General features: G+C 41.4%; 1 protein-coding gene across 1 annotated transcript in view; it reads left to right on the top strand.

Annotated features, from left to right (window-relative positions):
* TMEM26 (transmembrane protein 26) overlaps positions 1–12,326 on the top strand; it is a gene marked incomplete at both ends in the record, with an annotated part of 52,334 nt that extends 40,008 nt beyond the window's left edge. The window contains 2 exons of the mRNA XM_080695063.1: positions 8,756–8,832; positions 11,908–12,326. Of these exons, the coding sequence (XP_080551189.1) occupies positions 8,756–8,832; positions 11,908–12,326 (496 nt within the window). The remainder of the gene's footprint in view (positions 1–8,755; positions 8,833–11,907) is intronic.
* Positions 12,327–12,616: the final 290 nt, after the last annotated feature.

Here is a 12,616-nt window from a genome sequence, read left to right as displayed (position 1 = left end):
TTCTCTCTGCCTTGTATTTACAGTTTTTATTTCTCTGTTTATGGTGTTTTCTGGCTATGAAAGGCTCTGATTTTGTGGTAATAGATCGATTGTTAGCAGGACTCATAAGCGCCGCTTTTCTCCGTCGCCATATCCCGGAAGTGCTTGCTATATCTTTATTGAGATTATGTGTTATGTCATTGCCAGCAATGTTCTTTAATTTATGAAACATTTTCTTTCATTCTTTGAACATGTTTTTATTAGCTGCTTTGATATCTTTTTCTGCTAAATCAATAATCTAGGCTCTTTGGGATCATTTCTACTCCTACCCACCAATTATAGGCCCCACATTTCTGTTTATAGCATTTTATATACTTTGTTGAAAACTAGACATTTTTCAAGCCTTCGTATCACCACCACAGGTTTTTCCTTTTGTTGGTTTTGCTTTTTCAATCTGGGGACTCTACCTCCTCTTCGATTGTAACCACTGTCATCATCTGAGTTTTTGGAAGCTCAGTTCTACTTTTAGCTTGACACTTTAGTGGTCACATTTATAACTATGTAGTTTGTGATCAGATAGTAATTTGGGTGGAGATTGTGATCAAACACTTTAAGCCCTTAGGATTTCTACACTCTGTTCTGTGTATGGATTGAGTCTCACATTTAAAGCTCAGGAAGTTTTCATGTGTACTTTGGCTTTTAGTTTAAACTGGTTTCTTGAGTTTTCTCTGTACATGTGTATAACTTCTCAGCCAATCAAGCATACAAAGGAACTTATCTAGTGCCTCTCTTAGTTTTAGAATCTTTCCATTAAACTTAAAGTTAGTCACCACTTACCCCAAGTTGGACTACAATCTCAGAGTAGAAGCTTTAACTTTTCTTTTTCATTTCCAACCAACTTTATTTGTATTGACCACACCTCTAAATGGAAATTTTATACTTCTTTCCAAATCAATTCAACATTCTCAGGCCACAAGAGGCCTTTGATTTTCAACACCCAGCCCTCTCTGATAATACAACCACTTTAACGCATCAAGATGGTCTTAACATGTTCACAATTTGAACTAATTTTGTACAAAGTTTTTTATTGACTATAGGCCCCTGGTATCCTTTTTCTCAGAGCATTAACTTTAGAAAACTTGTAATTATAAATTTTTTCTCTGCCCCTTTGAGATCTAAATTTACCCAGACTCTTGCCAGTTAAAAATCTAAGACTGTTTTTTTCAAGAACCCAGAAACAATACTTTTTAAACATAAGAACAAATATAATAAATGTACAGAATTCTATGATGAATATTTTAGTCTGTGTGGGAGAGTAGGAACCTAACTTTTATAAGTGCCAATTACAAACAAAAATAATCTAATCACAGAGACCTCCTATACCCTAATATCCTCCAGTACTTTTCCACTAGCTCACCCCAGTGTTTAGAAGTTCCTACCTTTTGTTTCAGCAGAGTTGAGCTCAGTTTCTTTCTCCTATTGCAATAGCCTCAATTAAAGTATTTGTTGCCTGTTTAATTTCATCCACAGCCAATCTGAGGCTATGACAGTATCCATGGGCAGGAGTGCTGAAGATTCTTACTGTTCTTACCTGATGCTCTGCCAGCTTTTCATGAATAAATGTTGTTTACTTCTGGTTGATTTCCAGAGCCATAATGGTTATTTTCTAATGGTTTGTTCAGTGTTATACTTATTTTTTGGGAAAGGACTTACTGATCATTTTATTTTACTATAGCCATCCTCCAAAATTTTCAGAAGTCTGAATTTCAGTATCATTGCCAGAAAGTTTATTGGTCATTTATACCTTTGGAGATCAAACTGTGCAATCTTTTTTTAAATGCAGATAATTTGTTAAAAGAAAATAATGTATATTCCCATAAAATTACTGGTATTTTATTGAGTTTCATTACACAAAGGGGAATATTTCTATTTTATGCTGCATTTTTCCTTTATTTCAACTGATGAAACATTTATTCCAGTCTAGGTTAACACTTCATTTGCTTTCTCTCTTTCTTGTCTTTATTATTTTTCTTCTCTTAATGTATCAAATAATTTTTAAAGGTGACTGAATTTCTTTCACTAATAATCTATTGTTTACAAGAATATTTATACTTCTAAAAATAAATAGCTAAGAAAATGGACAAAATAGGACTTTTTGATTTTCATCTACCACATTGGGTATGCTAATCCACCAAATGCCTCTCTTATCCTCCCAGTTTTCCAAGTAGAAAGGTGAGCCTCATATCAACAATTATATGCCTCAAGATCCTTTGTCTCTTTATGAAGTAAGTCTAATGTCTGCTGTACCTCTTGGTTGACATTTGTGAATGCAGGTCATACATACAGTACAACAGTGCGCAAATCCACTCACAAATTCCTTTATAAATCCTGATTCTTTGCCATTTAAGTTCAATGATTTATCTGCATTTTAACCTTTAGCCTTCTTGAATAATTTTACTATTTAAGCTAATAACTCATATTTGTCTGCTTTAACATTTTTCCAATCTACTTTTCCAAAATTATTTTTGGTAACTTTACCAATACCAACAATCTTCCATATTTTGTGTGTGGATAGTTAAGATATGTACATACATAATATACATTTCATTACTGTATGGTTGGAGTTTGGAATATTTAGGGGTAAGGGTAGGCTATAATTTGTCCCTATTTCCTAAGAGAGGCTGAAATTGAACCACAAAGAATTTAAGAAGTCCTTTGACATAATAATAAAATAGTAACACTAGTACAAGATGATATTTATCATTTGCTGCATGCCAAGAAGTGTCCCAAGGGCTTTCATTTAATGAATTACTTATTCTTTACAGTGGTACTAGGAAGCAGATACTATCATTATCACAATTTTATAAGCAAAAGATTGTTAGAAAAAGTCTCTAGATTACATGTAATAAAAAATAACTAACTTGCAGTGTTCTCCCACACTTAACCCATGTGGTGCGTTCCATGATCTTTATGTATTTTACATATTCAAATAAATAATTGGGATTATAAAATAAAAGCCAATAGCTATTGTCATCCTCATAATGCAGATGGGTAACTGAAACATGTAGATGTTAAACCACTTGAGGTAGTAAATATGGTGTAAGTGATCTAACTAGGATTAGTGCTCACATATTATTTCTCTAGAGAAAGGTGGAGTTGGTATTTAAATTATGGTCATTTTGCACCTGGGCCCATGCATTACCACAACATTGTACTGCCTTATAGATAAATTGGCATTTGTCAGTTTTTGGTGGAATTACTGAAGTCTGTGACTATAATAAACTTTAAAAGTGACCATCTTAGGAAAAATCCATTTTCTATCTATTGAAAATCTTCTCCAAAATATCAACAAGTGTTTCTGGAGTCTCTGAAAAACCCTAATTGAAGGTATACTAAACCAAGTTATTGGGTAATTTTTGAGTTAATAATATTAGTTTCTGCCATTTTAATGAAATTTGTATTCTTACAGATGCAATTAAAATCCTTTCAATCTGAATTTTCCTTCTTAAGTCTCAAAGATTTTTTCCCCTTACTATAGCCCTTTAAACATATGAATTAAAGCTTTAACGACATATTCTACAATTTTCAGTTTCTTGAGAAATAACACATCTAACAGAGCTGAGTTTCTTTACCATCCTAGTCTCTCCCGTTTAATACAAGTAAATTTATAAATGTCTCACCTAAAACAGAAAGCACATAATATTTCAGGTGTGTTTTTAAAAATGCAGAATAGAGCAGGGCTAACACAATTCCTGGAAATAATAGAACATAGTATAAAATAATATATGGTATAATATAATATATAATAATACAGAGTAATGGTATAAGGGTTGATGCTGAAATCGGCCTATCTAGTTTTTATTTCTGCTTCTAATTCTTTTAACCACATTACCTTTGGACAAGTTTTGCCAACTCTCTATGCCTCAATTTCTTCCTTGGTCAAACAGGAATAATAAATGTGCCTACTTTAATGCACTGACATGAGGATTCAATTTGATTATGAACTTAAACATCTAGAAAACTTCCTGGTATATAAATCTGAGACTGGAAACTGTAGGTAACATTAAAAAATTCAGGCATGTAGCCAGGCGTGGTGGCGCACGCTTGTAATCCCAGCATTCAGGAGGCTAAGACCAGAGGATTGTGGTTCCCAGACAGCCTCAGGTACCTAGTGAGGCCCTCTGCAACTCAGTGAGACACGGTTTCAAAATAAAGAATAAAAAAAATAGGGCAGGGGGTGTAGCTCGAAGGTCAAATGCCCCTGGGTTCCATCCCCAGACCTGCAAAAAAAAAAAAAAAAAAAAAAATTCAGGCATGTCTAGATGCTGCCATTTCAAAGAGAAAATATGGGGTAGTATGTACTCTCAAGCACTTCCATTTAAATTTCTACATTTTATATTTCTTATGAATTGACCAATGATTGCAGATGATTTTGGAAAATCCAAAAATCATGTCATACCATGGACTGATAATTAGATAGTGTTAAAAGAAAAACCCTTGATGTTGAAGGCCCATTACTATAAATACCTGGTTAGGCTATATAAGTGATTCTTCAAAAGATTTCTTTTTATTAATTTATTTTTTAAATTGGTGCATTGTAGTCATATATCAATCACATTGGAGTACAAGACTTGAGAGGATATACAAGCACACATCATCCAATTAGCCTTCCTCCATCCCCCATCCCATTCCCTCCCCCTCCCTCCATCCCACCCTTCTTTGGTGATTTACTTTGATACATTTGTTTATGTACCTCCTGCGTTTTAAAGAGGCTCCGTCCTCCAGTATTCCATACCCTCTGATTGGTCACATTAGTTGCTTCACTATAGGGCCCTTTCTATAGCTCAACCTCTTCCTGTTGCCCTTTTCCTCCTAGTTATTGCTGATTAAGAGAAGCGTCTGATTTATATTTTCTGCGATATTTCTCTGTGCATGCTGCGTTGCAAGTACCAGTCCCACTCTTGATGGTCCAAGTAGTGGCCTGGCTACTCAGTGGACTGATCCAAACCTCGCTGGCTCAAGCAGCGGCCTTGCCTCATGGGAAGCCCCAGTTCTGGTCTCGCTGGCCCCTGCACCGGTCTAACCCCTAAGCTGGCTTTGGTCCCGGCCTTGGAGGCCGCAGGAGTGAACTTGCCTCACGCCAGGCTCCGATGCTGGCCATTGGCCCCTGCACTGGCCTAACCCCTTGGCAGGATTCCAATCCCGGCCTCGGAGGCCCCAGCACCGGCCTAGCCTCACGGCAGGCCCCGTTCCCGGCCTAGGAGGCCCCAGCACTGGCCATGTCTCACGGCAGACTCCAATGCTGACCTCGCCTCATAGCAGGCTCCGATGCCGGCCTCGTGGTCCCAGCACTGGTCTAGCCCTTCGGCAGGTTGTTATCCTGGCCTCTGAGGCCCCAGTACCAGCCTTGCCTCACGGCAGGCACCGATGCTGGCCTCGCAGGCCCCAGCACCTGCCTAACCCCTCGGCAGGCTCTTATCCTGGACTCGGAGGCCCCAGTACCAGCCATGCCTCAAGGCAGGCTCCGATGCTGGCCTCGGAGGCCTCAGCACCGGCCTTGCCTCACGGCAGGCTCCAATGCCGGCCTCGCTGGCCCCAGCACCAGCCTAACCCCTCAGCAGGCTCCAATCCCGGCCTCGGAAGCCTGAGTACAGGCCTTGCCTCATGGCAGGCTCCGGTGCCGGCCTCGCTGGCCCCAGCACCGGCCTAACCCCTCAGCAGGCTCCGATCCTGGCCTCGGAGGCCCCAGCACCGGCCATGCCTCACGGCAGGGTACGATGCCGGCCTCGCTGGCCCCAGCACCGGCCTAACCCCTCGGCAGGCTCTTATCCTGGCCTCGGAGGCCCCAGTACCGGCCTTGCCTTATGGCAGGCTCCAATGCCGGCCTTGCAGGCCCCAGCACCGGCCTAACTCCTCGGCCAGCTCCAATACTGGCCTCGGAGGTCCCAGCACCGGCCATGCCTCACGGCAGGCTGCGATGCCGGCCTCACTGGCTCCAGCACCGGCCGAACCCCTCAGCAGGCTATTATCCTGGCCTCGGAGGCCCCAGCACCGGCCTTGCCTAATGGCAGGCTCCGATGCCAGCCTCGCTGGCCCCAGCACCGGCCTAACCCCTCGGGAGGCTCTTATCCTGGACTCAGAGGCCCCAGTACCGGCCATGCCTCAAGGCAGGCTCCGATGCTGGCCTCGGAGGCCTCATCACCGGCCTTGCCTCACGGCAGGCTCCAATGCCGGCCTCGCTGGCCCCAGCACCAGCCTAACCCCTCAGCAGGTTCCGTTCCCATCCTCGGAGGCCCCAGCACTGGCCCTGCCTCACGGCAGGCTCCAATGCTGGCCTCACTGGCCCCAGCACCGGCCTAACACTCGGCAGGCTCTTATCCTGACCTCAGAGGCCCCAGTACCGGCCTTGCCTCATGGCAGGCTCTGATGCCGGCCTCGCTGGCCCCAGCACTGGCCTAACCCCTCAGCAGGTTCCGGACCCGACCTTGGAGGCCCCAGCACAAGCCTTGCCTCATGGCAGGCTCCAATGCCAGCCTCGCTGGCCCCAGCATCGGTCTAACCCCTCGGCAGGTTCCAATCCCGGCTTCAGAGGCCTCAGTAGTGGCCTTGCCTCATAGCAGCTCCGATGTCGGCCACTGGCCCCGACGCCCGCCTAACCCCTCAGCAGGTTCCGATCACTGTCTCTGTGGTTATTATTTCAAAGGTTCCAGGTGTAATGTATCAGATCTCTACCTCCCCTGAGTATTGGCTACTGGCATTGCCACTGCCTCCACCGTTTCAAATCCTTCCCAGGCTCTTTTTCCACTCTGAATGTTGTCCAGTGTTCCTAAGCCTGCGTGATGGTAGCATTCGACATTTGGTGTAATTTCTCCAAAAAAATAAAGTTGGTAGGATCCGGTTTCTGCTTCTCCTGAATACAAGTCTCCACCACCAACGCGGAGAACTCTTTCAACACCGCATTTCTCCTTGATCTCCGCTAAACTCTCTCCTTACAGGTGATGTCTGAGATTCTTAACAATATAGAGAAATAGCAGTCCTCTTTCACGGCGAATTTTTCCATAAGTTCCAGTGCGTTTAGATAAGTTTTGTCTGCATCTCCAGTGTCCTGGCATCCACAACGGCTTTCTTACCTCCTCTCCGATATTTTTCTTTATCTTTTTCTGTTCTGGGCCTGGTTTCTCCAGGTGTCTGGCGTGCTACTCGCAGTTCGGCCCGGGGCCCAGGGTCCCGCGACCCGGGCCCCGGCTGGTGTGCACCGCGCCGCGGCCCCCGCCCAGAACCCAGCGTCTTACTGGGCCCGGTTTCTCCAGGGGTCTGGCATGGTACTTGCAGTTCGGCCCGGGGCCCAGAGTCCCGCGACCCGGGCCCCATCTGGCGTGCCCCGCGCGAACTCTTCAAAAGATTTCTGAGAGCCCTTATAGAAGAAGATAATAATTACTAAGAATCAGCACATTTCTATGAAATACTAACTCTTCTATCCTGTTCCTTCCTAATTTAGGTTTATCCCATTAAATCTTTTGGAATCCTGCTTGCATCTTCCAGGGTACCGGGTATTTATCCAAAATCCACGTGCCTCTGAGAAGCTTTTTATTGGCATTGACAACCAGGTCATTGGTGAAATATGAAGTAGAACAAAATCAAAGACAAAGTATGCAGCAACCCATAAAAGAACTCCTTTGGGGGAGTCATTTATACCTAACAGCACTCAAACCATGAATATTTCTTAATTTTGTTAATATGAGTATTTGGGGGATTTTTTCCAAGAGGCTTATTTAAATCCAGATTCCCGCCATCAATTTATATGGTATTACCTACCTACTTGGTAATCCAACTCTTAAAAAAAAAAGATTATTAAATCAGCTTAGCAGAGTGCAATTGTTCTCAGAGAACCTGTGCTGATTCTTAGTAATTACTATCTTCTTCTATAAGGGCTCTCAGAAATCTTTTAAATAATCACTTATATAGTCTAACCAGCTATTTATAGTAATGGGCCTTCAGTGTGTGTGTGTGTATATATATATATATATATATATATATATATATATATATATATATTCTTCTTTCTCTTAGAAGGTAGGACTGCATTTTTTTGTTACCAACTTTGTCTCTACCACTAACTGCCATGACAGTTAAAAATGGCTTAGAAATCTCATTTACAAATTCTCTCAGAGTTCTGAGATGTAATTTTTTCAGGTCTCAACACCTGAAGCATTTACAGATATCTCTTATAATCACCCCCCATTTAGTGTACTTTCAATTATTTTTCCCTGATGCTTTTCTAGCCCTCTCCAGTTGAAAATCCCTCTTGACAGAAGATAAAAACAAAACTTGTCGTGCCACTGACTTCAGGTTAACAACTTTCTTTGTATTTTTGCTAAAGACAAATCTGACTGTAGTACTTCTTTAATATCTTTTACATTTCTTTGACCTCTCTTCCTTCTGAATTTAGTCTTCTAGACCATTCTCCTGGTAGACCATTCTCCTGGAGTGGGTCTACCAGAAGAATGCTTTGAAAGAGTAAACTCAGAAAAAATATAGGTCATAGAAATGTGCATTTGTCCAAGCACTGGTCCTTCTTTTTGACATTCAATGATTTCTTCCGTATGTATGTGAGCTTTGCTGGGTGTAGCTCAGCAATAGAGTGCTTGCCTAGCACGCATGAGGATCTGGAAATCTGTATGCAAGGAATAGCCTCAAAGAGGTGTTGAGAAGATTTCTGTCTTCTGCATGTGATTATACATTTTATTACTAGTTTAAAATCTTTATTGCCTCCTAGGAATAACCCTTCACTAGTCTGTGCCATCCTTGTTATATGGACTTGGAGCATGTTGCAGTTTCCACTTGACCTGGCAGGTAAATGTCCTGATGTGTGTGTGCAAAGAATGATAAACTTTACTAAAGCTAAGTAAGCAATTGAGAGGATTATCATTTTTAACATCCCAGTGTCCAGTTCAGCTTTGGAGGAAAATAGATAGAAACTTAGGAAATCCAGGAGTGAATCAATTCTGGTTTAAAATGAGCTTAAGATGATTCAGTGGATAGTCACACAACTTTGTCATCACTTATAACAATGTTTCCACCATTTATGACCTATAAAACCTCCTGAAAATTTGTTAACATGTCTGTGCCTCAGTTTCTTGATCCATGAAATGGCACATTAATCGTAGTAGCAGGGTTGATGGTTCTTGTGATCAAGATAGGTAGCTAAGTGCTTAAAAACTTGTTGCCATATCTCTTGATACTTTTAACAAGATCATTTTTGTTCCTTTGTCAGATTCATGGATTAGGGGAATACAAACAGTTTCAAGACCGCATATAGAAAATTAAAACGTTTCTTAGTAATGGCCCTTGGGATTACTTTAATAAAGATATAAGTCTTAGATGGGTGTGGTGGTGCATGCCTGTAATCCAAGTATTTGAAAGGCTTAGACAGGAGGAACACACTTTTGAGGCCAGTCTCAGAAACTTAGCGAGACTCAGTAATCTAGGGAGACTCTATTTCAAAAAATATAAAGGGCTTTAAGTATAGCTCCGAGGTAGAAAGCCCCTGGGTCTAACCCCTGGTAACACACACACACACACACACACACACACACACACACACACACACATTATAACCCTAAAGTCTTAGAAAGAAATAAACTATTTCATGGACATTTCATACTAGTGGTGATGATGTATATAGCTGCACTGTTCACTATGGTACCCGCTTGCCACATGGGGTTCTTCAACTTTAAATTAATTAAAGTTAAGTAAAACTAAAGGTTCCATTTCTCAGTCACAGTAGCCACAGTTTCAGTGCTCATTGTCACATTTGGCTACCATATTGTATAACAAAGACGTGTAACATTTTTTACCATCACTAAAGTTCAAGTAAACTGTGTTGACATAGAGTCATACCATAACTTCTTGGTACCGCGGCATTTTGATTTTATAATTCTCCTAAGTGCTACTGTAATTTGGAGAAATGCTAGAATTTAAGACTTACATTTTCTTTAGTCTATCTTATTGTTTGTGACACTCTACCTGATGGCCTCAGGATTAAAATTAATCCTTCGGACAAGGATAGTTTATTTTTTTTCTGGATCATTTTTGTTCGCTTTGATAAGCTCAGAGCTTTAAAATCTTAGCATCCACTTTGAAAACAAAATTATCACCAGGAAAGATAGAAAGTTGCTATGACTTTTTCACCAAAAACCTAATCACTGATTAATAATTACAAGCAAGTATATCCTAAATGCATGTGCACAGATTTTGTTAGTGTACCTCAGAAGGTACAGCATACTCTTTAGTCATCTTTTAGAATATTAGCCGGTCAGCTGGTCTACTATAGAATATTAAGTGCCATCACTAATTCAGTAATACCCAAAGGGGCCCTTGAGGAGCCATTTTCTGACCTTAGCTTCTTAGGAAAGGCTGTTACTCATCTCATGTTGGTTTCTCTTTTGTCATTCATTCTGCTTATCCTCACCCTCTCATATCTTGTGGTTTACAGCCTTGCTAAGAAAATTTTTATTTAAGAAAAGAATTTTGTAAACTTTTAGGGGTGATAATGTTATGCAGCTGTTTGAAAAACAAAGACCAAATGTTACTTCTGACTAAATCACTATTGTATTTTCCAACAAACAGTACATTATGTTTGCCCATATCAAAGCAACTTCATAATATTTTCAGGCTCCAGTAGATGGAAGGCATTCTTTGTTTGAAAACTCCAAATGGAAGGCTTCATTATTATAAAAGGATTATTTTCTGCCCTTGACCCTGAATTAAATTTACATTTTAGAAATTAAAACAAAAAGGTTCATCTGTTGATTGGACCTCCTTTTGTTCAACTGCAAAATCAGTAATTATATCCAGTCTTTCTAGCAAACTACAAAACAAAAGCATAAGGAATCAGGACAAAATAAAATAACAATGGCATTTATTTCGGCGTTTTTTCTTCTATGCCATTAAAAATATACTTGAAATGAATTAACTTTGAATTTGAATATGAGCACTTGAATTTTCACGGCACAATATGACCTTGAGTGTGTCAGCCAGTAAATAGGTAAACCCTAAAAAGATAAGTTCTAGAGTGATCTAGGTCATATGTGCTTTGTTCCAACGCCAAACTTCTCAGTTAAACAAGTCACTTATTCCAAATGGAAGCTTGAATGAGAAAGTGGAGAGAAGGCAGGCATACCATTCTAATGGAACAATAGAAGCCCCCTATTGTATAGAGACCCCTCTCTTCAGAGATATTATTATCCCAGGTTCCAGAGGAAGGAACCGAGGCCCAGAAAGGTTAAATCATTTGGCCCGTATCTCACTGCTAGAAAATGAGGCAGTCAGACTCCCCGATTAGAGGCCCGAGCTCGCTTCTGTATTTTCTCCCTTCTCTGCAGGCCTGGAAAATACACCACGGCACTGGACATGGTAGCACACACTTGTAATCCCAGTACTTGAGAGGCTGAGACCGGAAGATTGGAGGTTCAAGGCCAGCCTCAACATCTTAGTGAGGACCTCAGCAACTTAGCAAGACCCTGTTTCAATATTTAAAAGAATAATAAAATAAAATAGGGCTGGGGTGTAACTCAGAGACAGAATGCCCCTGGGTTCAATCCAGAGTAACACACACACACACACACACACACACACACACACACACACACAGCACTTTCCTTTATTCTTTATTCTCTTTAGTTTATTTAATTGTGCCTTCTTCAGAGTGAGAACTAAAAGATGACCTAAAAATGTTTAAATGGCTGAACATCATGTAGCAGCAGGAGGGTGGGGAACATTCACCCTGTTCCACCCAGAATTAAATCACAAAATTGTTACCTGTCATTTACCAGTGGAGTTCGCATTAGTAACAACGTGTCTACTTTTATTTGTCTTACATTTCCACATTGCAAACAGGCACATTAACTGGTCTGTCTGTGTTTCCAGTACAGCAAGTCGTGTGCCCCTTGTCCGTGGCAAGCAGGGGATTCCTCAGCCAGTTCTTCTGCCAGTGCAGCGCAGACCTCTGGAACATCGGAATCAGCATCTTCATCCAAGATGGACCCTTCCTTATCCTGCGTGTCATACTGATGACTCATTTCCAGGTCATAAATCAGATGCTGGTATTCTTTGCTGGGAAGAACTTCCTCGTGGTGGCTCTGCATCTCTACCGCTTGGTGGTGCTGGCTTTGGGAGTCCGTGCTTCTTTGCAGCACCGGTCAGAAGACCCCAAAGCTGAACACAGTTACCAGGGTGAGCCCTCCGAAAGTGGGCGCCGGCACTATGAGGAAGATGAGTCCAAAGAACTTGCTATTCCTTTGCAGGCTTCCCCAGTCACCTCCCAGGACCCACATCCCACACCATAGCTATTTTTCTCCAACATCACACAGCAAGACGATTTGACTTTCGGGATCTCCCTTCAGACAGGTGCTCCTTCTTTATTTTTCCTGTGATCTTGACATTATTTCAAACAACATACAAAGGTGATCTTAAACTAAAGCTGAGGAATTTTCTTTTTTCAACTGAAAGGAAGGAACTTTGATTAGTGGCTATGGCTACAACTTCTGCATGATAGCATCAGATGTGAGAGCTGTTTAATGACTCTGTGATTTGTTTTTGTTAAACTGTTTGAAAAGCTATGGACAGGGCTGCCAAG

This window comes from Muscardinus avellanarius (assembly GCF_963383645.1).
Source record: "Muscardinus avellanarius genome assembly, chromosome: 4".
In the NCBI taxonomy this organism is placed as follows: Eukaryota; Metazoa; Chordata; class Mammalia; order Rodentia; family Gliridae; genus Muscardinus; species Muscardinus avellanarius.
The sequence above is the reverse complement of the archived record's forward strand: the minus strand, read 5'-3'. Positions and strand labels throughout refer to the sequence as shown.